Source organism: Mobula birostris, chromosome 2, assembly GCF_030028105.1.
Source record: "Mobula birostris isolate sMobBir1 chromosome 2, sMobBir1.hap1, whole genome shotgun sequence".
Taxonomy (NCBI): domain Eukaryota; kingdom Metazoa; phylum Chordata; class Chondrichthyes; order Myliobatiformes; family Myliobatidae; genus Mobula; species Mobula birostris.
The window spans coordinates 129,252,828-129,280,333 of NC_092371.1; the positions used below are offsets into that span (position 1 = coordinate 129,252,828).

The following is a 27,506-nucleotide window of genomic DNA, read 5'->3' on the forward strand; positions in this document are numbered from 1 at the left end:
TGAACTCCTGGGAGAGGGGTGACGAACCTCCAACAACCACAACTGACCCACTGCCAAGAAAGTGCATCAAAGCCTCTACTGCCTCAGGAAGCTAAAGAAATCTAGCACGTCCCCGTTGACCCTCACCAATCCTTATCGATGCACCATCAAAAGTAACCGATCTGGATGCATCACAGCTTGGTGTGGCCTCAATGGTGGCATAGCGGTTATAAAGATAAATACATGAATGAGTGAATAAATAAATCTGAAACATAGCACAAGTGCCAGTGATTAGGGGTTCAACTCCTGCCCCAGGAGCAGGGAGTTTGTATATTCTTCGTGTATCCGGTCTCCTCGTTCCACAGATGGACAGGTTAGGGTTAGTAAGTTTGTGGGCATGTAATGTGTAATGTTGATGCTGAGAGCATGGTGACACTTACAGGCTACCCCCTTGGGCTGTGTTGGTCTTTGATGCAAAAAAAAAATGCACTTCACTGTATGTTTCAATGTTTCTATGTAGACGTGACAAGTAAAGTTACCCTTCTTTGCTTTAAGGAGTCCATCTTATAGGTGAAGAGAACTAGGGGACTGTTGAATACTCGTATAACTGTGAGATAATTGCTGTCCTTGAGCCTGGCGGTATGTACTTCCAGGCTTTTATATCATCTGCCCAATCGGTTGGGGGAGAAGACAGAATGTTCAAAGCAGGTGAGGTCTTTGATTATGCTGGAGTGTTTTCCCATTGACTTTGGTTTTACCAGGACTCCTTGATGCCACACTTGGTCAAAGTCTGTCTCAATGTCAGGGGCAGCCACTCCCACATCACCTCTGGAGTTCAGATCTTTGGTCAAGAGTCTGATGAGGTCTGGAGCAAAGAAGTCCTGGTGAAACTGAAACTGGGCATCAATGGGCAGGGTATTCGTGGGGAAGGTCTGCCCGATCACACCCGACGGGGAAGGTCCCGATCACCCCCGCTGGGGAAGGTACGCCCGATCACACCCGACGGGGAAGGTCCGCCCGATCACACCCGACGGGGAAGGTCCGCCCGATCACACCCGACGGGGAAGGTCCCGATCACACCCGACGGGGATGGTCCGCCCGATCACACCCGACGGGGAAGGTCCGCCCGATCACACCGACGGGGAAGGTCCGCCCGATCACACCGACGGGGAAGGTCCGCCCGGTCACACCCGACGGGGAAGGTCCCAATCACACCCGAAGGGGAAGGTCCCCCCGATTACACCCGACGGGGAAGGTCCCGATCACACCCGACAGGGAAGGTCCCCCCGATCACACCCGACGCGGATGGTCCGCCCGATCGCACCCGACGGGGCAGGTCCCGGTCGCACCCGCCGGGGACGGTCCGCCCGGTCGCACCCGCCGGGGACGGTCCGCCCGGTCGCACCCGCCGGGGACGGTCCGCCCGGTCGCACCCGCCGGGGACGGTCCGCCCGGTCGCACCCGCCGGGGACGGTCCGCCCGGTCGCACCCGATGGGGACGGTCCGCCCGGTCGCACCCGACGGGGACGGTCCCGATCACCCCCACTGGGGAAGGTCCGCCCTATTACACAAACGGGAACGGTCCCGATCACACCCGACGGGGATGGTCCGCCCGATTACACAAACAGGGAAGGTCCCGATCACACCCAACGGGGATGGTCCACCCGATCACACCCGACGGGGATGGTCCACCCGATCACACCCGACGGGGATGGTCCGCCCGATCACACCCGACGGGGATGGTCCGCCCGATCACACCCGACGGGGAAGGTCCCAATCACACCCAACGGGGATGGTCCGCCCGATCACACCCGACGGGGAAGGTCCCAATCACACCCGATGGGGACGGTCCGCCCGGTCGCACCCAACGGGGATGGTCCACCCAATCATCCCCCAACGGGGAAGGTCCCGATCACCCCCACTGGGGAAGGTCCGCCCGATTACACAAACGGGGAAGGTCCCGATCACACCCGACGGGGATGGTCCGCCCGATTACACAAACAGGGAAGGTCCCGATCACACCCGACGGGGATGGTCCCGATCACCCCCGCCGGGGATGGTCCACCCGATCACCCCTGCCGGGGATGGTCCACCCGATCACACCCGACGGGGATGGTCCACCCGATCACACCCGACGGGGAAGGTCCCAATCACACCCAACAGGGAAGGTCCGCCCGATCACACCCAATAGGGATGGTCTGCCTGATCACACCCGACGGGGAAGGTCCCAATCGCACCCAACGGGGAAGGTCCGCCCCATTACACCGATCATTCTGCTGATAACTGAACGCAGACTGGTGACTGTACAGCAGGATAAATTGCAGAGGGGTGCAGGAACAGCAACCGGCGGAATCAGATTTACTTACATTGAGGTAATAGAGGGGCCGGGTGATGTTGAACTGGTCTATGGTAGAGAGCATAATGGATGGAGTGGTGAGAAAGAAGAGCAAGATGAAGACCAGGAAGTTGATGAAGAAGTAACGGAGCCACCAGTGAATACCCTGGACAGAGAGGTTTTCCCTGTTGGAAACAAGGGACATCAATAAGGCCATGATATAGGAGTACAGGAATTAGGCTCATGGAGACTGCTCTGTCATTAAACCACAACTGTCTTTTTTTCTCTCAACACCATTCTACCACCTTCTCTCCATAACCCTTAACCCCCTTACTAATCAAGAAGATATTCACCTCTGCTTTAAGTAGCCCCAGTGACTTGGCCTCCAGCCTCGCCTCCATTGAGTCTGTGAGCACTTCCCCACTCTCTCAGGAAAGCAGCCAATATGGTCATCTCTCCCACCCCAATCAGACGATACAAGAACCTGAGAGCATGGACCACGGGCTCAGAGATGCTGTAATCAGACTCCCGAGTGGACCTCACACCCACTCAAGAATCAACTCTTCATCTCCCAATCTACCTTGACACCACCCTTGCACTTTATTTGTCTACTTGCACTGACTTTCTCTGTAACTGGGACACTAGATTCTGCATTCCGTTTTACCTTTGCTACCTCAGTGCACTTATGTATGGAATGGTCTGTCCGGGTGGCATGCAAATAATATTTTGATGGTATTTCAGTACGTGCAACAGGAGAATGCCAATACCAATACCCTTGGTCAAGCATCCCATCCAAGTAAATGCCACCTGCCCCTTCCCATTCACACTGGTTGATCCAGTCTCTTCTCCGGTCAATGGTGACCACAGAATGCAGGAGACTTGGAGAGCCAAGAGCGTGATATTGAATGGGAGATCACCCTCCTCCATTAACAGCCCACCTCCCCGCATCAATGGTATCCTCTCTGTAAACCACTATCCATACAGGATCCCTGAGAGCAAATTCTACTTCATGTTCATGAAATCAATGGTGTAACAAAATAATAATGTAGGTGAGCCTGTTTTACGTCCATTCAGGTCACAGAAATTCACCCTCACGGAATTCACGAATTGCTCTCCAAATATTTAAAATATTGTCTCTCATGGAATTTAGTAGAAGTAGGCAGCTGTCGATCCCAGGGGATCTTGGGTTTGCGCCTCTGGTGGACTGTGTCCTCTCCAGGGCACAAGCCTGGGTGGGAAGTTTTGAAGAACCGGCTGGTGGCCATGTCATGGGTTCCCCCTCTCCACGTCACTGATGTAGCCCAAGGGAAGGGCAAGCACTGATACAGTTGGTACCAGTGTCGTCACAGAGGTTTGCAGAGCGGAGTTGTAAACAACATTAAACTGCCTTAGGGACCCCGGCTCCGGATTTTTTCCTTGGGGTTTACTCCCAAAGCCTTTCCCTTGGGTGGGTATGGCTGCAAGGCAGCGGAGGTTTAAAATCAGAGTTTCCCTTCTCCCATGGAACTTACAGGTAAAGGAAATGCATAAGTAAACACAACCTTTTTCTGCGCTCATTCCTTGAGATGTCAGACGGCATATCTTTGTGAAAGGTTCTGAAGGCATTTACCACAGAGTCATACGTTCACGCAGTGCAGGAAAAGCTCCTTCAGCCCAGCCATCCTACGACAAACAAGATCCCACCTAACCTCCAAAACCTGTCCTATCCGTGTCCAAATGCCTTTTAACTGTATTGTACCTAGCTCAGCCACTTCGGCAGCCTCTACCATACACCCACCACCCTCTTGCCCCTTAGCTCCCTTTTTAACTCTTTCCCCTTTCACCTCAAATCCATACTCTCTAGTTTTATACCCTACCCTGGGACCAGTCATCTTATTTACACCCCTCATGATTTTTTGAAATTCCACAAGGTCACCCGCTCAGCCTCCTTCGCTCCAGTGAAAATAGCCCCAAACTATCCAGATACTCCCCATCACACAGGGAGTCCATTCCCGGTAACATCCTTGTGAATCGTTTCCGCACCCTCCACATCCTTACCAGTAGATGTTCTGGGGAGCTGGTGCGTAGGTGACGTTCCACTCGGAAACTGCAAGGGTTCTACTGTAAAGCGATGGCTGGCTCTCTGCCCAGCAGCTGCAGCCATGACACCGGAAGTTGTTGAAGTCCCTCAGGACTCTGCAGAGAGAGAAAGGAGTAGTGTCTTGTACGCCCAAACAAGCCACTCAGCCCAACCAGCCTGTGCTGCCTCAACTCTCTCTGCGGTGGGACATTCACATACACAGAATGTGAAGCAAATAAAACCTACAGCACAATACAGGCCCCTCAGCCCACAAAGCTGTGCCGAACATGTCCTTACCTGAGAAATTACCTAGGGTTACCCAGAGCCCTCTATTTTTCTAAGCTCCATGTACCTATCCAGGAGTCTCTTAAAAGACCCTATCGCATCCACCTCTACCACTATCGCCGGCAGCCCATTCGACGCACTCACCACTCTGCGTAAAAAGCTTACCCCTGATATCTCCTCTGTACATACTTCCAAGCACCTTACAACTGTGCCCTCTCGTGCTAGACATTTCAGCCCTGGGGAAAAAACCTCTTAACTATCCACATGATCAATGCCTCTCATCATCTTATACACCTCTATCAGGTCACCTCTCATCCTCCGTCGCTCCAAGAAAAAAAGGCGGAGTTCACTCAACCTATTCTCCTAAGGCATGCTCCCCAATCCAGGCAACATCCTTGTAAATCTCCTCTGCACCCTTTCTATAGCTTCCACATCTTTCCTGTAGTGAGGTGACCAGAACTGAGCACAGTACTCCAAGTGGGGTCTGACCAGGGTCCTATATAGCTGCAACATTACCTCTCGGCTCTTAAACTCAATCCCATGGTTGATGAAGGCCAATGCACCATATGTTTTCTTAACCACAGAGTCAACCTGCGCAGCAGCTTTGAGTGTCCTATGGACTCGGACCCCAAGATCCCTCTGATCCTCCACACTGCCAAGATTCTTACCATTAATACTATATTCTGCCATCACATTTGACCTACCAAAATGAACCACCTCACAGTACAGTACAGGGACAGGTCCTTCAGCCCACATCAGTGCCAAATTAAACTAAATCTCTTCTGCCTACACATCATCTATACCTTCAATTCTCTGCATTTTAAATGTGTCTAAAAGCCTCTTAAATGCCACTATCATATCTAATTCCATCACCATCCCAGCAGCCTGTTCCAGACACCCACAACTCCCTGTGTAAAATGCTTGTACTAAACATTTCCATCCTCACCTAAACACATATCCTGCAGTATTTAATACTTGTAACTGACAACCCTATCTATGCCTCTCATAATTGTATAAACTCCTGTGAGGTCTCCCCAAGTTTGTCCTGCTTCTCCAGGTGGTGTATACTCTCTATTCCAGGCAGCATCCTGGTGAACCTGTTCTGCTTCCTGTCCAAAGCCTCCACATCCCTACTGTAACGGGGCAACCAGACCTGTACACGATACTCCAAGTGCGAGAGGGCAGCCAAGGTCCCGTCTGAAAGGCAGGACCTCTGAGAGGGCAGCGTGCTCTGTCCATCTCTGGACTGCCAGTCCAGATGTTTGTGCTAAACCCAACACAGAGATTCTCACTGCCCCTTTCTGTTCAGTAAGGCAGTTTCAGAAAATAATTAACAAATTAGCTCCCAATACATCAGCCAGCTGTTTACTAGATCCCTCAGTTTCGGTCCCAGACTCACAGCGTTGCCATGGTTTCATCCTGGAAGGTGACAAAGGCCAGTCCGAGCGGTTTTCTTCCCACCTCATCTCTCTCCTGGATGAATTTGTCATGTAATTCTCTCTCCAGTTTTGTGTAATACTCCACTGCGTCTATCTGTCAAAAGGGCAAGGAGAGTCAATAAACATTCCCGACCTGATAAGCACTGAGTAATAGCTCAGGTGAGTACCAACTTGTACAAATGAACAGACCCCTGATTGTGTTGAACTGATCACAGATTCACTCAGCAATACACAGAAACAGGACCTTCAGCCTAACTCATCCACTCCCATCACAATGCTGCCCAATCATCCATATCCCTCTAAACCTTTCTTATCCAAGTGCCTGTCCCAATGTTTTTTAAAAGTTGTTAATGTAGCTGCCCTAGCCACTTCCTTTAGCAGTTTGTTCTAGACAAGGACCACCCTCTTCGTGAAAAAGCTGCTTCTTGGGTCCCCTTTTAAATCCCTGCCCTCTCACCTTAACCCTCTAGTTTTTCATTCCTCTTCCCTGGAGAAAAAAATACTGTTTGTATTCACCTTCTCTGCCGCTCATGATTGTATACACTCTTACAAGCTTTATACACCTCAGCAGCTGGTTAAGAACGGGGTTCAGTGAACTGTTCAGTGAGGTGTTGCTCCTCCACCTCATATACCGTATAGTAGTCTCCAGCCCCTTGGTATGTACATAGAATTCTCCAACTTCCGGTAATTCCCTCCCCCTCCCTTCCTCTATCCCTATTTTACATCACCTCCCTCATAGTTCCGCCTCCTTCTACTACTTCGCATTGTTCTCCTGCCAATCACCTCCCTGCTCCCCCCCCCACCCCTTTGTCTTTAAAATTACTGTTTTTTTCAACTACCAGCATTCTTCAAACCCTCCCCAAAGTTCTTCCTTCCGTCCTGACGAAGGGTTTCGGCCCGAAACATCGACTAATCTTTTCAACTGATGCTGACTGACCTGCTGAGTTCCTCCAGCGCATTGTGAGGTTTATAAGGATGCTGCATGCATTAGAGGGTATGTGCTATACGAAGAGGTTGGACAAACTTGGATCATTATCGCTGGACCAGCGGAGGCTGAAGGGGTACCTGATAGAGATTTATAAAACTATGAGAGGCAAAGAGAGAGTATTCAACCAGTATTATTTCCCAGGGTTGAAATATCTAATACTAGAGAGCATGCACTTGGGGTGAGAGGGGTTAAGTTCAAAGGGAATGTATTGGGCACTGTTTACTTGCACAGAGTGGTGGGTGACTGGAAAACCACGGTGGCAGTGAAGGCAGGTATTATAAAGGCGTTTAAGAGTTTCTTAAACAGGCAATCAACATGCAGAGAATGGCCAAATGTCTGGGTAGAAGGGATAAGTTTAGTCAGGCATTTAATTACCAGGTTGTGTTAGTTTGGCACAACACGATGGTCCTACGAGACTATTCCTGAGCTGTACTGTTCTGTGTTCTATGGGATGAGAGTGTTGCCCTACCAAAAGAAACCAGTTTAGTCTGTATCCCTTGGTGATTAGAAGAATGATTTCATTTAAATATGTAAGATACTAAAAGGGCTTGACAGGGTAAACATTGAGATGCTTTCACTAGTGGGAGGCCTCCACGACCTGATCGATACATTGATGTCACGTGAAGACTTGCATGCTACAAGGACTCCATCGGGCAATGCCAACTCAGGGCCATCCATGTTAGAACAGCTGCGGACGAGATGCCAAAGATCAATCCAACCCCGGCTCTTGAACAGGGCAGATTCACGCCTGTCCCTCCCAGGCCATGCCATACAAAATAACAACAACTAATGGGAAAGTCTCAACAAGGGGAGGCATGACTACGAGAAACAGAACTGGAGTAGCACATATACAATGCTTTTTAAGAGCCGGCTGGGAATCCTGTGGTAATCCACCTCTTAATTCCCTAATGTCCCTCACCACCTACATGGCACGAGTCAGGAGTATCATGAAACACATTCTACTTGCCTGGAGGAGTACAGCTTCAACGACACGCGAGCCGCTCAACACCATACAGCACATAGCAGCCCACTTGCTAGGTACCCCTCCAAAACCAACCACTGTCTCCACCAGCAGCTCACAGTAGCAGCACTTCAGTACCACCTACATGATACACTGCACCAACTCCGCAAGACCCCTTAGAGAGAACCTTCCAAACCCACAACCTTTATCAATTAGACAGCAAACGCATGGAACGTCAGCCCTGGAATTTGCCTTCCGAGCCCCACACCATCCACACCCGGAAATCTACTGCTGTTCCTTCACCTTCTCTGGGTCAAAATCTTGGAATTCCCTCCACACAACAACGTGCAAGCACCTTCAACACAAGGAATGCAGCGGATGGAGAAGGCAACTCATCTCCACCTTCTCAAGGCCAACAAGAGATGGGCAACAGAGTGCTGGTTCAGCCAGCAAAGCCCACATTGCTGGATGAATTTTAAAGAGGAGAGAAGTGGCCAGTCATTTAAAACCAAGTTAGGTAGAAATTTCCTCTGGCAGCTGGTGGCGTATCTCCCAGATTTGCTGCCAAGGCAGTAGTGGAAGCTGGATTGTTAGCAGCATTTAAAATGCGGAGTTGTTAAATACTTTTCGGGTTGAGGAATAAAAGGATATTCCAGTTACCACATTATCATCCAGATCATTGATATAGATGACAAACAACTAAGCAGCCAGTACTGATCCCTGTGGCACACCACTAGCCTCAGGCCTCCACTCAGAGAGGCAACATCTACTACCTCTCTCTGGCTTCTCCCACAAAGCCAATGTCTAATCCAATTTACTATCTCATAAATGTACTTCAAATTTTGAATGCCGAGCAACTGAACCTTCTTGACCAACCTCCTATGCAGGACCTTGTCAAATGCCTTACTGAAGTCTATGTAGACAACATCCACTGCCTTCCCTTCATCAACTTTCCTGGTAACTTCCTCAATAAAACTCTATAAAATTGGTTTGGACATCGCAAAGCCATGTTGACTATCCCTAATCAGTCCATGTCTATCCAAATACTCATATAACAAGTCTCTTAAAGTACCTTCCAATAACTTTTCCGCTACTGTTGTCAGCTCACCAGTATATAATTTCTTGGTTTATTTTTAGAGCCTTTCTTAAACAGCAGAACAACATTAGCTATCCTCCAATTCTCCAATAGCATGATCAAATTAAATGGTGGGATAGGATTGAGGGGCCAAGCAGCCTGCTCCCGTTCCCTGTGTTCTTGTGTAACACTCCATTCTGCATTCTGTTACTGCCTTTCCCTTTTCACTACCTCGATTAGTTGATGGTTTGAATTGATCGGTATGGAATTCGTGCAAAACAAAGTTTGTCACTGAACCTCAGTGCATGAAAGTTACCCAATTAGGGCAAAAGTTTAGGGGTAACATGAGGGGGAACTTCTTTACTCAGAGAGTGGTAGCTGTGTGGAATGAGCTTCCAGCAGAAATGATTGAGGATGTTGTGATTTAAAGTTAAATTGGACAGCTATATGGACAGGAAAGGAATGGAGGGTTATGGGCTGAGTGCAGGTTGGTGGGACTAGGTGAGAGTAAGAGTTTGGCACGGACTAGAAGGGCCGAGATGGCCTGTTTCCGTGCTGTAATTGTTACATGGTTATATGGTTATAATTGTTGTAAAAAAAAAAATTACACAAGGAAAAAACATTCACAAAGGAATGGCTTCCTTGTGTAAATCAGTTAAAACTGATCACCATGATGCAAAGTTGGTGACTGCTCAGTGAAATTTAGCTCCAGGCCACTGAGCTTCCACCCACATGCAAAGCCAACAATGGCCACAGTTCTCTCAGAGACATCACACGGAGAGGATAATACCCACTGAGATTATACAGAGTGAAAAACTTTGTTTTGCATATCATCCTTACAAATCATTTCAAAACATCAGGACATTGAGGTAATACAAAGGAACAGGTAACAACAGCAGGAGTGGGTCATGTCCAAATTTGTCCATACTTTATAAAATATACTGTAATACAGTCAGCACCCTCTCTCTCCAAAGCCTTCACATTCTTCCGGTAATGGGGCGCCCGGAAATGAATACAATACTCGAGATGTCACTGAACCACAGCTGTACAAGTCCTGAAGGTGTACTTGTCCATATGACAATAAACTCAACTTGACTGGACTTCCAAACAAGAGAAAATCTGCAGATGCTGGAAATCCAAGCAACATACACACACAATGTCCTGGAGGAACTCAGCAGGCCAGGCAACATCAATAGAAAAAGTACAACTGACTTTTCAGGACGAGACCCTTCGGCAGGACTGGAGAAAAAAGATGAGGAGCAGATTTTAAAGGTGGAGGGAGGGGAGAGAAACACAAGGTGAAAGATGAAACTAGGAGGGGGAGTGATGAAGTACAGAGCTGGGAAGTTGATTGGTGAAAGAGACACAGGGCTGGAGAAGGGGGAGTTTGATAGGAGAAAACAGAAGGCCGTGGAAGAAAGAAAAGGGGGAGGAGCTCCAGAGGGAAGCGATGGGCAGGCAAGGAGATAAGGTGAGAGAGGGAAAAGGGGCTGGGGAATGGTGAGGGGGTCGGGGGGGGCGGGTGGGGGGGAGAACCATTACCGGAAGTTAGAGAAGTCAATGTTCATGCCATCAGGTTGGAGGTTACCCAGATGGAATATAAGGTGTTGTTCCTCATCAGGACAATAGAGGAGGCCATGGATTGACATAACGGAATGGGAATGGGAAGTGGAATTAAAATGGGTTACCACTGGGAGATCTTCCTTCTTCTGGTAGACAGAGTGTAGTTGCTCAGTGAAACAGTCTCCAAATCTACATCGAGTCTGACCAATATACAGGAGGCCACACTGGGAGCACCGAACATAGTATATAACCCCAACAGACTCACAGGTGAAGTGTCACCTCACCTGGAAGGACTGTTTGGGGCCATGAATGGTAGTGAGGGAGGAGGTGTAGGGGCAGGTGTATCACTTGTTCCACTTGCAAGGATAAGTGCCAGGAGGGAGATCAGTGGGGAGGGATGAATGGATAAGGGAGTCTGTGGAAAGCAGGAAGTTGGGGGAGGGAAAGATGTTGGAGGTGGCGGAAGTTTCAAAGAATTATGTGCTGGACACAGAGGCTGGTGGGGTGGTAGGTGAGAACAAGAGAACCCTATCCTTGGTAGGGTGTCAAGAGGATGGGGTAAAAACAGACTTACGTGAATGGAAGAGATGTGGCTGAGGACAGCATTGATGGTGGAGGAAGGGAAGCCCCTTTCTTTGAAAAAGGAGGACACCTCCTTCATTCTAGAATGAAAAGCCTTATCCTGGGAGCAGGTGTGGCAGAAATGGAGGAATTGAGAGAAGGGGATGGTGTTTTTACTAGGGTGGGAAGAGGTATAGTCCAGGTAGCTGTGAGAGTCCATGGGCTTATAGTAGACATCAATAGATAAGCTGTCTTCAGAGATAGAGATACAGAGATCGAGAAAGGGGAGGGAGGTGTCGGAAATGGATCAGGTAAATTTGAGGGCAGAGTGGAAGTTGGTGAAGTCAATGAGCTCTGCATGGGTGCAGGAAGCAGCACCAATGCAGTCGTCGATGTAGCGCAGGAAAAGTACGGGACAGACACCAGTGTAGGCTTGGAACATAGACCGTTCCACTAGCCAACAAAAAGGCAGGCACAGCTGGGGCCCATGCGAGTGCCCGTGGCTACACCTTTTGTTTGAAGGAATTTGGGAGAAGCCAAAGGAAAAATTATTAAGAGTGTGGACAAGTTCTGCTAAGCAGAGGAGAGTGGTGGTGGAGGGGAACTGGATGGGTCTGGTGTCCAGAAAGAAACAGAGGCTTTGAGGCCTTCCTGGTGGGGATGGAGGTGAAAATAAGATGATGGGGGCCAGGGAACTAGAAATCATTGCAAAAATCCAGAGCATGTGAGGTATCATGGATGTAGGTAGTTAGGGACTGAACGAGGGGGTTTAAAACAGGGTTGAGGTAAGCTGATATGAGTTCAGTGGGGCGGGAGAAGCTGAGACAAAGGGTCTACCTGGACAAGTGGGTTTGCAGACCCCACTCCCCTCGCCAACACAGGAATAGCTGCTGCTTGGGTCTGTTCAGTCATAACTGGATCACCCTCAACCCAACCACTCTCACACCTCCAACTCCGCAGCTTCCTCCACACCTGCTCACATCCTGGGAAGCTGCAGCAGCAAAAGTGTCCACAGGGCTTGGGGTTGATGGAGATGCTCTCGCCAGAGTTCTGCAGCATCCTGCTGTAGTACGCCCGGCTGCGGCCTGCCCTAATCCTGCAGGGAATCACAAGTACACGGAGGTAAGGACCCAGTCCAACAACCCCTCCCGCTACAAAACATTCACCTCCAGCACCTCACTGTGAACGTCGGGTTCACAGATTGATAGAGAAAATGGTGGTTTAATTTCAAGTCACTCTTCTCATTGGTTGAAACTCACAGGACTGGGGAATCTGGGTGCTGGTCTGACACAATAAATTCAACAGGAGGCTTTCTTCAACTGTGCAGGGATACAGGGCCTTGTCGGCTAGATACGGTGACCCCACGGGGGACGGGCACAGCGACACCGTGGGGGAGCCACTACAACACTACTTCAGTACAGTCACACAAAGCATTTCACACTGCAGTCAACCTTGCTTTAATTATGTTGTATAATGTCCTTTTGAATGTTGTGTAGCTGATGTTCTCTGCCTCGGACGTTGCTGCAAGATCTTCACTGCAAATATGCACATGGTAATAAACACAATTTGATGTGCCATGAGGCATCAGTGACAGATCTGAGACTGGAATCACGAGCTGAAACCTCTGTGTGTCCAAAACCTCTGAAACCTCTCCCCCCCCCCACCCACTGTCACCTCTCAAACCTCCCCCCCCCAGTCACCTCTGAAACCTCCCCTGGTCCCCGTCTCCTCTCAAACCTCCTCCCCACCATCACCTCTCAAACCTCTCCTGGTCCCCGTCTCCTCTCAAACCTCCTCCCCACCATCACCTCTCAAACCTCCTCCCCACCATCACCTCTCAAACATCCCCCCCACCATCACCTCTCAAACCTCCCACCCCCCCCCCAGTCACCTCTGAAACCTCTTCTGGTCCCCGTCTCCTCTCAAAACTACCCCCCCCCCAGTCACCTCTGAAACCTCTCCTGGTCCCCGTCACCTCTCAAACCTCCCCCCGTCTCCTCTCAAACCTCCTCCCCATCATCACCTCTCGAACCTCCCCCCCACCATCACCTCTCAAACCTCCTCCCCACCATCACCTCTCAAACCTCCTCCCCACCATCACCTCTCAAACATCCCCCCCACCATCACCTCTCAAACCTCCCACTCCCCCCCCAGTCACCTCTGAAACCTCTCCTGGTCCCCGTCTCCTCTCAAACCTCCTCCCCACCATCACCTCTCAAACCTCCTCCCCACCATCACCTCTCAAACCTCCCACCCCCCCCCCAGTCACCTCTGAAACCTCTCCTGGTCCCCGTCTCCTCTCAAACCTCCTCCCCACCATCACCTCTCAAACCTCCTCCCCACCATCACCTCTCAAACATCCCCCCCACCATCACCTCTCAAACCTCCCACCCCCCCCCCAGTCACCTCTGAAACCTCTCCTGGTCCCCGTCTCCTCTCAAACCTCCTCCCCACCATCACCTCTCAAACCTCCTCCCCACCATCACCTCTCAAACCTCTCCTGGTCCCCGTCTCCTCTCAAACCTCCTCCCCACCATCACCTCTCAAACCTCTCCCCCCACCATCACCTCTCAAACCTCCTCCCCACCATCACCTCTCAAACCTCTCCTGGTCCCCGTCTCCTCTCAAACCTCCTCCCCACCATCACCTCTCAAACCTCCTCCCCACCATCACCTCTCAAACCTCCCACCCCCCCCCCAGTCACCTCTGAAACCTCTCCTGGTCCCCGTCACCTCTCAAACCTTCCCCCGTCACCTCTCAAACCTCCCCCCGTCTCCTCTCAAACCTCCTCCCCATCATCACCTCTCGAACCTCCCCCCCACCATCACCTCTCAAACCTCCGCCCCACCATCACCTCACAAACCTCCCACCCCCCCCAGTCACCTCTGAAACCTCTCCTGGTCCCCGTCTCCTCTCAAACCTCCTCCCCACCATCACCTCTCAAACCTCCCCCCGTCTCCTCTCAAACCTCCTCCCCACCATCACCTCTCAAACCTCCCACCCCCCCCCAGTCACCTCTGAAACCTCTCCTGGTCCCCGTCTCCTCTCAAACCTCCTCCCCACCATCACCTCTCAAACCTCCCCCCGTCTCCTCTCAAACCTCCTCCCCACCATCACCTCTCAAACCTCCCACCCCCCCCCCCAGTCACCTCTGAAACCTCTCCTGGTCCCCGTCTCCTCTCAAACCTCCTCCCCACCATCACCTCTCAAACCTCTCCCCCCACCATCACCTCTCAAACCTCCCCTGCGTCCTTGTCACCTCTCAAACATCCCCCCCCCCCAGTCACCTCTGAAACCTCTCCTGGTCCCCGTCACCTCTCAAACCCCACCCCCCCATCTCCTCTCAAACCCCCCTGGTTCCCGTCACCACCAGAAAGGCCCCTCATGACTTTGTAAATATTGGGACTTTTAGGGACTGGCATGACCAGCAACACTCATCCCATGTGTACATTGAGACGAAACAGCCAAAACTTTAATAAATGAAAGTCATACATGTTCATCTCAAATTAATCCCAATCTGTCTGCACTTCCCACTGCGCTGAGAAGGCAGCCAACATAATCAAGAGTCCTTCCCACTTGTCATTCTCTCTTCTCTCCCTCCCATTGAGCAAAAGATACAAAAGCCTATATCTGCATATCACCAGGTTCAAGGGCATCTCAGCCCCACCGTTATCAGACACTCGAATGGACCTCTCATACAGTCCAGATCTCCCAGTCTACTTCATTGTGACCCTTGTAGTGAAGGTGGACAAATAAATTACAACTGTAACACATGCTGTCCTTCTTTTACCATTTGTAATCCCTTGGTGTCCTTGTGTGATCGGTATGGATAGCACACTAACAAAAGCCTTTCACTTTATCTCAGTGTACATGAGCAAAATAAACCATTTACCAATCCAAAGGTGTTTAGTCAACAGCTTCATCCAGTCCTCCACTTGTCAACAAGCCAGCAGTGACATCCGAACCTATCAGGTCTTTCCTGTAGTTGTTGGAATATTGACCACATTGCCCACTGCCCTCCTGGTGGACAGACTGAAAGTGGGGCCACTGACCATCTCCTTAGGGAACATCCATTTGCCAGTACGTTTTGGGATGAGCTGCATCGATCTTCACCCTGAACATGTGTACTGTGGGGCGCCACAGTATCGAACGCCGCTGGGGAAACTACAAGCACAGAGGGAGACTCCGGTCTGCACAAAGCCCACTGGTGTTTTGAGGCAAAGTGTTGTCCAGTACTGACTAAAGTCCAAGACAGGGTGCTGACCGAGGCACTGAGGCTCGGTACAGCCACTGCAAGGGCCCCCTGTGGAAGAGCTCAAGTTAAAGACCATCCTGCCACTGCCCTCTGAGTGGTCGGAATCCGTGCTGAAACCTACTGAACTCTTCGCTTTGGGTTTGTAAAGGAATGGTATCTGATGCAGTCATAGAATCATCAGGCCATATGCATTGGAACGTGTCCTTCAGACCAACTTCTCCATGCCAACAAAGATGCCCATCTATGCCAGTCCTATCTGACTGTGCCGAGCCCATTTCCCTCTAAACATTTCCTGTCCAAATCTGTCCATCTGTCTCTTCAACATCATTAACGTACCTGCTCCAACCTCTTCCTCTAGTAACTCATCCCATATTCTGACCACCTTCTGTGTGAAGAACCTGCCCCTCAGGTTCCTACTAAATCATTCTTCTCTCCCCTTAAACCTACCCACTCTACTGCAGCCTCCCCAGCTCTGGGAAAAAGACTGTGTGCACTCACCCTGTCTACCCTACCATTCACCATAGTGTCAAGTAACAGGACTTGCATGCCATTCTGAAAATTTGACTATAATGTTCTGTGCTATGTATAGTTTATTTTAAATCAATGAAGGCATGGGATCCAGGGAAGTTTGGCCAGGTGGATTCAGAATTGGCTTGCCTGCAAAAGGCAGAGGGTCGTGGTGGAGGGAGTACATTCAGATTGGAGGATTGTGACTAGTGGTGTCCCACAAGGATCTGTTCTGGGACCTCTACTTTTCATGATTTTTATTAACGACCTGGATGTGGGGGTAGAAGGGTGGGTTGGCAAATTTGCAGACGACACAAAGGTTGCTGTTGTTGTAGATAGCGTAGAGGATTGTCAAAGATTGCAGAGAGACATTGATAGGATGCAGAAGTGGGCTGAGAAGTGACAGATGGAGTTCAACCTGGAGAAGTGTGAGGTGGTACATTTCAGAAGGACAAACTCCAAGGCAGAGTACAAAGTAAATGGCAGGATACTTGGTAGTGTGGAGGAGCAGAGGGATCTGGGGGTACATATCCACAGACCCCTGAAAGTTGCCTCACAGGTGGATAGGGTAGTTAAGAAAGCTTATGGGGTGTTAGCTTTCATAAGTCGAGGGATAGAGTTTAAGAGTCGCGATGTAATGATGCAGCTCTATAAAACTCTGATTAGGCCACACTTGGAGTACTGTGTCCAGTTCTGGTCACCTCACTATAGGAAGGATGTGGAAGCATTGGAAAGGGTACAGAGGAGATTTACCAGGATGCTGCCTGGTTTAGAGAGTATGCATTATGATCAGAGATTAAGGGAGCTAGGGCTTTACTCTTTGGAGAGAAGGAGGATGAGAGGAGACATGATAGAGGTATACAAGATATTAAGAGGAATAGATAGAGTGGATAGCCAGCGCCTCTTCCCCAGGGCACCACTGCTCAATACAAGAGGACATGGCTTTAAGATAAGGGGTGGGAAGTTCATGGGGGATATTAGAGGAAGGTTTTTTACTCAGAGAGTGGTTGGTGCGTGGAATGCACCGCCTGAGTCAGTGGTGGAGGCAGATACACTACTGAAATTTAAGAGACTACTAGACAGAGAGATGGAGGAATTTAAGGTGGGAGGTTACATGGGAGGCAGGGTTTGAGGGTTGGCACAACATTGTGGGCCAAAGGGCCTGTACTGTGCTGTACTATTCTATGTTCTATGTAAGTTTTAAGATTTTTAAAGTAACCTTCACACACAGGGAACACTGATGGAGCATTCTCCAGCTGTGCATCGCCACTCAGTCCATTATTGTACTAATGATCCAATAGGTCTGGGGCTCTCTGCCCCAGCCTCACTTTGCCCAGTTCCCCTGTAAAGGTCACCAATCGTCTGGTCTCCAGCATCTGTCTGTTCCAGACGCAGACAGCCAAATGAACAGAGCCTACCTCAATCGGTGTGTTCTGGAATACAATCACCCAGATAAACCATTTCTCATCTCAAGTGTCTGTTCTAGAACAGACACAAACACTGGGGTAAAAGTGCCTTCTTCTTGGGCAGAATGTTCTAGAGCACAGCTATCTGGGTGGAAATGTGAATGTGTTCTCATCTCGCTTCTGGTCCTTGGGTCCCATTACCTTGCAAGCCATGCTGAGCGACTCCCCAGGCAATGGAATGAACTTAGACCATCAGATTCCTTAACGACTTTCAACAGTTCAGTCAAATCTCTTCAAGGCAATTCTGGCTCTAGGAAGGATGGTTTTCGACAACGTCCTGTGATCCCATGAACAAGAAACACAAAAGGGCAGCAGGTGTGTTGGAACACCACCAACTGCAGATTCCCCTCCAAGTCTGACACATCTACCATCTTTCCTTTTCTGTCACTGGGACCGAATGCCAGAACTCCTCCACAAAAGCACTGTGAGATCAGGTGGAGTGCAGCAGTTCAAGGGGGAACTCACCCCCTCCCTCTCAAGGTCAGTAAATGCTGGTCTTAGCAGCAGTGCCCTGATCCCACATACTGTACAACTGGGAAATAAATGTAGAAAAATTGCAAGCAGCTGCTTCCACACCCTCCATTCTCTCTTCGCTCTAAACACCCGTCAATTAAACCAGATTAGGCCGCAGCCACCTCATCATCCTCCTGAGAACGCCACTTCTAGCCTTAAAGGGGCATGCGCCCATCCACTCTGACAGCTTAATCCATACCAACAACGGTGACCAGAGAGCAGGGTCAGAGCAGACTGCTGACAGCAGATGTGACAAACTGTCAGTGATCACAGACAGGACGGCACCATGGCACGGCTGGCAGAGCTGCAGCCTCAGAGTGCCAGTGAAATGGGTTCAGTCCCAACCTCAGCGATGGACTGCCCTAGTACGATTGTCCCTGTAACTGCATGGGCTTCCCCTGGCGTTCTGGTCCCCTCCCCCATCGCAAAGACGTGTGGGCTGGTCGTTTAATTGGCTGCTGTGAACTGGCCCCAGTGTGTGGCTGAGGGACAGAATCTGGGGGTGGGGGGGGGGGGAGTAGATTGGAATGTGGGATTGGTGTAAATGTAAAGTTGGTACCTCATCAGAGCCCTCGCGTCTTCCCTGTAACCGTGACACAATATCATTTATTTATTTACTTAGCGACACAGGGTGGAGTGGGCCCTTCCACCCCACCCTCCACAACCCTAACCTAAACACGGGACAACTTACACTGACCAATTCACCTAGCTGGTACTCCACTGGTATTCCAGAGCACCCGGGGAAAACCCACACGTTCCACGGGAAGGACGTACCAAGACTCCTTACAGAACAGTGCCGGAATTGAACTCTGAACCCCAGGATGCTTCTAGCTGTAATAGTGCCGCACCAACCACTACACTACCATGGCACCCTCAGGAAACCCTGATTGAATTGGCTTGTCTGGAAAATAATGTTCAGAAGTTTTCTTCGGAGTGATTTTATCAATGGCATTGTGTTCTGCGTGTCACATGATGGGCGTGTAGTCTCTGCACTTTGTTCTTCTTTTCACTTTGATACTATCTTGAGGTGGGTGATGGGGGTGGAGGTACGTCTCTACCAAAGGAGGTGCAAGGTGCTCCTTCCTCCGCTAGCCTGCAGGTCACCCCTGGGTAAGGTGTAGCATGCCCTCCGATCAGGGTCACGTGAAGCCGTGGGAGCAGGTGATGGAAGGTCATATGAGCAGCTGGTGCATATCACAAGTCTTGGTTATGCAACCACTGCCAGGAAATCTCTGAAGAGTATTGATAAATACTGGGGTCACCCACGTTGTAAAGACACTGCCCAGAAGAAGGCAATGGCAAACCACTTCTGTGGAAAAACTTGCCAAGAACAATTACGGTGATGGAAAGACCATGATCGCCCACGTCATACAACATGACACATCACAACGACTGCTTTAATGTACTTATGTATGGAGTGATCTGAATGGATGACCTACAGAGTGAGGTACCTTGATAATAAACCAATAACCAGGTGTGGTTGACAAGAAGGGAGTAGGAAAAGCTAACTCCAATTGTCCTCAACTGGACACGTGTCCAAGGCAAGGCCTTGGGGAAGTGGAGTCACTCAGAACTAGACAGGATTTCCTTTCTCCCAACATGATGGGTTGTAAAGTTCAGTAATATTGTGGACACTTTCACCATTGATAATTCTTATTATTTACTTTATTGTAGATTTTTATTTATTATTTTGGGGGGTGGGGAGCTATGACGCATTGATAGAGCTGCAGACTCACAGCGCCAATGACCCATGTTTGATCCTGACCTTAGGTGCCGTCTGTGTGTGGAGTCTGCACGTTCTCCTTGTGACCATGTGGGTGACCATCTCCCCCTCCCCACCCACAGTGCCCAGTTTCCTCCCATGTCCCAAAGACACGCAGGCTGGTTATTTAATCAGCTGCAGGTAAGGGGTAAAATCTGGAAGGAGCTGAAGGAATGTGGGGAGAATAGGCCATGGGGAAGCTCGTAGTGAGTATGATTGTGCTGTAAGCCAGCAAGATTGAATGGGCCAAATGGCCTCTTTCATTAGGTAACAGAACAGTATGGCACAGAGACATTCTCTTTGGCCCATAGTGTCTACACTAACCATGACAGTAATTTAACTCAATCCCAACGCCTGCACATGGTGTATAACCTTCCATGTTCTGTCTGTTCATGTGTGTCTATATGTCTCTGAAACATTGCTATCATTTATTCTATAAAATTATACATTCATTCAATGACCTTAATTTAGATTCCCAAGCCACCAGCTGTCACTCTCTTGAACTGTTAACCTGTGAAGTACCAAGAAACCACCATTACCTAGATGAAGGCACTCATCCAAACCATCAACTGTTCATTTGATACTGCTATAGCCATTGAGACCCCCAACAGTCTGTCCTGGTCCAGAACCCAGCAGGATACAAAGACCCACTGCAAGACCTTAACCAACATGATGAAATCTCCCATACATTAAACATCTCACCTCCTGGCATCCAGATCCATCAGTCCTTCCACATCATAGCACAGCTGCACCTCCAGAACTGTGCACATCGGGTAGGCCTCCCTGACAAAGGGAGGTCAGAGTCAGAGAAACAGCCTCAGACAGCGAGGGAATCCACACAGTGGCTCGGAGGGGAGCTAGCTATTGTTGCCATGCTGACGATCACCATCAGAACACCAATAATGGCATAATGTTGTACTGTGAAACAGCCAGCTAGTGTATGGTCTCCATCGGGTCTGAAGTGGGACACAGGGATTAGGCTACAGAGTGAAGCACCCTCCACACTGTCCCATCACATAATGCCATGGCAGGGACAAAGGAGTTGGATACAGAGGGAAGCTCCCTCCACACTGTCCCATCACACAATCCCAGGGCAGGGACAGAGCAGTTGGATACAAAATGACAGTTCCTCCACACAATCCCAGGGCAGCGACAGCGGAGTTAGGTACAAACTCCTCCCACAGTGTCCCATCACAGAGTGCCAATGGTTAGATACAAACAGAATATCCCTCTACACTGTCCCATTGCTTGCTCCCAGGGCAGGGACAGAGGGGTTAATTGCAGAGTGAGCCTCCTTCCACACCACCCCCTCATGCACACCCAGGGTTAGAAACAGAAGGAACCACGCTCTACACACTCCCAGGACAAGGACAGTGGGGTTAGACACAGACCCCTGTAAACCAACATCACCAATCCCAGACGTCAGACTACATCTTCCCGAGAGGACACTCCCCCCGTGACACTGAACAAGCTGGTGGACACCCTGTAAGGAGCTCCCTCCACCTGCCTACCTGAAGTGACTGGCTATGATCTCCTCTGTGGCCTCCTTGGGTATCCTCGTTATAAATAAAGTGCACTTGACCTGGAAGAAGGCACACAGGATTAGACAGCGACCTGGACCAAGCAACGACATGTTGTGTTAGATGACAGTGCCAATAATCACCAGTTCAGGGCAATCCCTCTCCACTCAGGGTCCAACCCACCTACAGTGAAGCCGGCTCAGTTTCCAACTGTGCCAGGGGTGTGTCCAAGAGTTACCGAAAAGCAGAGGATTTAAGTCACACTTGGGTATGAAACAGGAGAGAACGTCAATGATTAACTCTACACCACAACACTGCCAAGGGCTGAGAGTAACAGAGAGCATAATTTAGGTGGAACAGTGGCACAGTTGGTACAACCGTTGTCCCACACTGCCAGAGACCCAAGTTTGATCCTGACCTCAGGAGCTCACTGTGTGGAGTTCGCATGTTCTCCCTACGACTGGATACATTTCCGCCTCTGGGTTTTCCAATTTCCTCTCACATTCCAAAGCTGTGCAGAGCAGTTGGTTAATTGGCCGCTATAAATTGCCCCTAATGTGTTGGTGAGAGGTAGTTCCTGGAGAGAAGGCGGGGAGAATAAAAGGGAATCAGTGTAGAGGGGTGGTTGATGACTACGAGCGGACTTGAGGTGGGCTGAAGAAAAAAACATGGGAATGGGAGAACTAAAGAAGGGAAACGTCTATTTTTGCATTAACACTGAAAATCATCGTCAGAAGACTTCAGAACTAGGCATGTACCCACAGGTTCTGCTGGCTGTCACTGACAGTGTGCAGTTCGCTGAAACAGGTGTCACAAGTAGACAGGGTAGTGAAGAAGGCATTTAGCACGCTGGCCTTAATCAGTCAGGGCATCGAGTTTAGGAGTTAGGAAGTTACAGGTATGCAAGATGTTGGTGAGGCTGCTGTTCGAGTATTGCGTAGGTTTGGTCACTCTGTTATAGGAAGATACTATTAATCTCGAAAGAGTGCAGAAATGATTTACCAGGATGTTGCCATGACTTAAAGATCAGAAATGAGAGATTTAAGGGGGACACCAGGAGCAGCTTCTTCTCGTGGAGGGTGGTAGGTATTTGAAAAGAGCTGTCAGAAATAGTCATTGACAACTCTCAAAGGAGACCAAGCTGCAAGGTAGATTTTCTGGAAAAGGGGTGCCAGAAGATGGACTTTTGGAAGAGAAGGGCCCGCAAGGCGTGGAACATTAAAACTTACCACATCATCCTCATTGTACTCCATGGAAGAGGTGTGTGCCTCAAGACAAGGATGGTCAGCAGGAGGTAGATGACAGCAAAAATGGTGTGACCCAGAGAATGTCATTTCTGCAACACAAAACATCCATCACATTCCTCAGAATGTTAAAGTACCAGAGATTTAGGTTTAGGAAATATTTACCATAGTTCATCAGAATATCAAACTCATCTCCACAGAGCTGGCAACAGGCCTGGGGTCTACGGTAGACTAGACCCAGAGCCTGAACAACATAGCAGATAATGGGCAGGGCAACTTTTCCAGGTTTTCCCATTCATCATTGTCTCTTGTGAATCACCGTGAGTTCACTTGAGCTTAAATTGTACTGCCTTGGCCTTGAGATTCCTCATGGAGGAAATTCTGCACGGAGTCTTGTCATCTCAGAAGTTTTCGGATGACTCTGCCATAGTTGGATGCATCAGCAAGGGAGATGAGGCTGAGTACAGGGCTACAGTAGGAAACTTTGTCACATGGTGTGAGCAGCATTATCTGCAGCTTAATGTGAAAAAGACTAAGGAGCTGGTGGTAGACCTGAGGAGAGCTAAGGTACCGGTGACCCTTGTTTCCATCCAGGGGGGTCAGTGTGGACATGGTGGAGGATTACAAATACCTGGGATACGAATTGACAATAAAACTGGACTGGTCAAAGAACACTTGAGGCTGTCTACAAGAAGGGTCAGAGCCATCTCTATTTTCCTGAGGAGACTGAGGGTCCTTTAACATCTGCCGGACGATGCTGAGGATGTTCTATGAGACTGTGGTGGCCAGTGCCATCATGTTTGCTGTTGCGTGCTGGGGCAGCAGGCTGAGGGTGGCAGACACCAACAGATCAACAAATTCATTCGTAAGGCCAGTGATGTTGTGGGGATGGAACTGGACTCTCTCATGATGGTGTCTGAAAAGAGGATGCTGTCCTAAGTTGCATGCCATCTTGGACAATGTCTCCCATCCACTACATAATGTACTGGTTGGGCACAGGAGTACATTCAGCCAGAGGACTCATTCCACCGAGATGCAACACAGAGCGTCATAGGAAGTCATTCCTGCCTGTGGCCATCAAACTTTACAACTCCTCCCTTGGAGGGTCAGACACCCTGAGCCAATAGGCTGGTCTGGACTTATTTCATAATTTACTGGCATTATTTACATATTACTATTTAACTATTTATGGGTTCTATTACTATTTATTATTTATGGGGCAACTGTAAATGAAAACCAATTTCCCCCAGGATCAATAAAGTATGACTATGACTGCCAATTCTGGGCTCACTGACACAGAACGGCCATATCCCCCGAAGCCTACAGCAGTAGGCCGCAGTGGCATCACCCAGCTCAGCATCTTTGGATACTTACTTAATTTTTATGTTTCCAATGGTTGTTCTGCCAAAGCTTTCAGGGTCATTGTCTGTAGGTCAACGGGGAAAAGAGAGATGAGATAGGCTTGTAATGAGCAAGACAGTACTACGGATATGCATACAAGAACAAACGTCCATCGCTGATACATAATTCATGGAAACAGGACCCATCAGGCCCACCCCCAGCTATCAAAACATCTAGTTGCATCCACTCAGATCAAATCAAATTCAAATTCAAGTTTAATTTACCACTCAATCCGAACATGAAAACAGCTGAACGAATCAGTGTAATGGGGGAAATAACAGAATACAGAACAAAGTGTTGCAGTTACGGAGCAAGTGCAGTGCGGGCAGGCAATAAAGTACCAAGGCAAATTATTAGGTCAAGCCCCCACATTATGGTACTGGGGAGCTATTTATAACCAGTGGGACAGAAGCTGTCCTCCAGCCTGCTGCGACATGCTTCGGGGCTCCAGTGTCTTCTGCCCGACAGGAGAGGTATAAGAGAGATTTCACTGGCTGCTTTTACCGAGGCAGCGAGGACTGTAGACAGAATTTATGAGGTGCAGCTGGTTTCTGTGATGGGCTGAGCTGTGTCCGCAACTCTCTGCGTTTGTTGCAGTCACACGCAGACCCGTTGCCACACCAAAGCTGTGATGCAGTAGGACGAAATGTCCACTCTTTACTCTTTTCCATAGATGCTACCTGACCTGCTGAGTTCCTCCAGCATATGTGTGTGTTGCTCCAGATTTCCAGCGTCTGCAGATCTTCTCCTGTTTGCGATTGTAGCGGGATAGGGTGTTTTGGTCTTGCATTTCTAAAAGTTAAAATCTCATGACTCTGAGGTGGTGAGTGTTTGCAACTTCCTGGCCTTTCGAGGGTCAACCGGTTGACAGTGGGAATAAAGTGACGTTGGGGTAGACCATACAGTGTTTTTCCCCAGGGAACGAGAGGGCACAGGTGAGAGATCAGAGGTGAGAGATTTATAAGGGACATCAGGGGCAGCTTCTTCACAGAAAGGGTGGTGTGTATTTGGAATGAGCAGCCAGAAAATAGTGGTTGAAGCAGGCACGTGAGCAACATATAAAAGGTAAGTACATAGATAGAGGAGAGGTTTAAGAGATATAGGCCAAACATGGGGTAGTTGGACTGGCTCACTGGCCTACAGCATGGACAAGATGGGCCAAAGGGCATGTTTTGTGTACTGAGCATGAAAAGAGCACTAAGGTAGGAAATTGTGGTGTCCAGGCTCAAGATGGACTGAATGGCCTATACCCACACCCAGTCTTTAGGCCCTGATGAAAGAACTAAACTTTCCATAGCCCCTGCCACATCCTCTCAGGGCCACCCAAATGAATGCAGCCATAGACACAGAGGGCAGGGCATGCAGCAAGATCCTCAGGACGAGATGGCACGAGGAGAAAGCGATCCCCACCCCACTTACCCAGCAAACTGCCAGACAGGTTGACGGGGAGGATGATGCAGATGGACATGACAACTCATGGCTACCAGGATCAGGATGAGGTGTCGCTGGAAGGAGAGGTAATGCATGGCATCGTCACCACAATGCTCCTGCAGCTCACTGTCCCTGTCGAAACAACGGGGGGGGAGGGGGGGGTTCAGGACAGAGAAACACATCATAAATCAAAGGTGCCTGTCCCCCATCCAAAAGATTGCAGCCCCAGCCCCCTCACCATGTCCCCCCCCGTACCCTATGCTCTGCTCACTGAGCACATCTCCACTGCTTGCCCCGTTTCCCTTCCCACTCTCTTCACCAAGACCAACCACTGGAAACCCCTACCCTCACCCTCCACGACTGGTCACCTCCCAACATTCAGCAGCGAGACAATCACACGCCCAGAGAAGTCAGCACTGCATTCTGGCAGTAAGGGGCAGACTGTGAGCAGGGCCTGGTGAGGTTGTGGCTCGTGGGCAGGTTTGTTGTGGCCAGTTTTGCTGTGGGTGGAACATGGGATAGACAGCGCTTGTGGTTATTGGAGTGATCTATTTGCAGCTGTAGCCTGTTGTGGGGGGATAGTGTTTGAGTGATCTATTGTAGATGTGGCCTGTTGTGGGTGGGACATTGTGGGAGTGATCTATGTAGATGTGGTCTGTTGTGGGTGGGACGCTGTTGGAGTGATCTATTGTAGGTGTGGCCTGTTGTGGATGGGACATTGTTGGAGTGATCTATTGTAGGTGTGGCCTGTTGTGGGTGGACATTGTTGGAGTGATCTTTTGTAGGTGTGGCCTGTTGTGGGTGGGATGTTGTTGAGTGATCTACTGTAGGTGTGGCCTGTTGTGGGTGGGACGCTGTTTGAGTGATCTATTGTAGGTGGTGGCCTGTTGTGGGTGGGACGCTGTTGGAGTGATCTATTGTAGGTGTGGCCTGTGTGGATGGGACATTGTTGAGTGATCTATTGTAGGTGTGGCCTGTTGTGGGTGGGATGTTGTTAGAGTGATCTATTGTAGGTGTGGCCTGTTGTGGATGGGACATTGTTGGAGTGATCTATTGTAGGTGTGGCCTGTTGTGGATGGGACATTGTTGGAGTGATCTATTGTAGGTGTGGCCTGTTGTGGGTGGGACATTGTTGGAGTGATCTACTGTAGGTGTGGCCTGTTGTGGGTGGGACACTGTTTGAGTGATCTATTGTAGGTGTGGCCTGTTGTGGGTGGACGCTGTTGGAGTGATCTATTGTAGGTGTGGCCTGTTGTGGATGGGACATTGTTGGAGTGATCTATTGTAGGTGTGGCCTGTTGTGGGTGGGACATTGTTGAGTGATCTATTGTAGGTGTGGCCTGTGTGGGTGGGATGTTGTTAGAGTGATCTATTGTAGGTGTGGCCTGTTGTGGGTGGGATGTTGTTGGAGTGATCTACTGTAGGTGTGGCCTGTTGTGGGTGGGACATTTGGAGTGATCTTTTGTAGGTGTGCCTGTTGTGGGTGGGACAGTTGTTGAAGTGATCTATTGTAGGTGTGGCCTGTTGTGGGTGGGATATTGTTGAAGTGATCTACTGTAGGTGTGGCCTGTTGTGGGTGGGACATTGTTGGAGTGATCTATTGTAGGTGTGGCCTGTTGTGGGTGGGATATTGTTGAAGTGATCTACTGTAGGTATGGCCTGTTTTTTTCCTCAATAACAGAGAACATAGACCAGTCAGCACAGGAACAATCCACTGTGTCTTTGCTGACTCTGATGTCATTTAAACTAACCCCACAGCTGTTCATGATTCCACTCCATCCATTCACGCCTGTTCGTCTACCAAGCTGTGAAAAGTCACTATTTCATCTACTTCCATGATCATCCCTGGCACCCAGCACTGTCTGTACAAAAACCCGACCCCTGACCCCTCATCTCACTCTCACCTCAAAGTGACATCCTTCCATCTTCAGAAGGAAACCCTATCATGCACTCATAATTAAATAAACTTCTGTCAGGCCTCTGACTCTCCAGTGAAAACCAGTTCTCTCTGCAGCATCACAAAACAAGGAGAGACCTGACAGAAGTCCAATCTCTCCCTTATTGCTCATAACTTCTGATCCAGACAGCATCTAGTGAATCTCTTCCGCACCCCTTCAATACCTCCTCCTTCTCCCAGAACTACACACAACACTCCTGAACAA

General features: G+C 49.6%; 1 protein-coding gene across 1 annotated transcript in view; it reads right to left on the reverse strand.

Moving 5' to 3' along the window:
* LOC140190988 (CSC1-like protein 1) overlaps window positions 1–25,470 on the reverse strand; it is a 67,023-nt gene extending 41,553 nt beyond the window's left edge. Inside the window, 11 exon segments of the mRNA XM_072248024.1 lie at window positions 2,346–2,499; window positions 4,352–4,489; window positions 6,058–6,191; window positions 12,218–12,341; window positions 20,451–20,531; window positions 21,260–21,330; window positions 22,498–22,535; window positions 22,538–22,588; window positions 22,591–22,604; window positions 23,887–23,938; window positions 25,333–25,470. Coding sequence (XP_072104125.1) covers window positions 2,346–2,499; window positions 4,352–4,489; window positions 6,058–6,191; window positions 12,218–12,341; window positions 20,451–20,531; window positions 21,260–21,330; window positions 22,498–22,535; window positions 22,538–22,588; window positions 22,591–22,604; window positions 23,887–23,938; window positions 25,333–25,381 — 906 coding nt within the window. The 5' untranslated portion in view covers window positions 25,382–25,470.
* Between the last annotated feature and the right edge of the window lie 2,036 nt (window positions 25,471–27,506).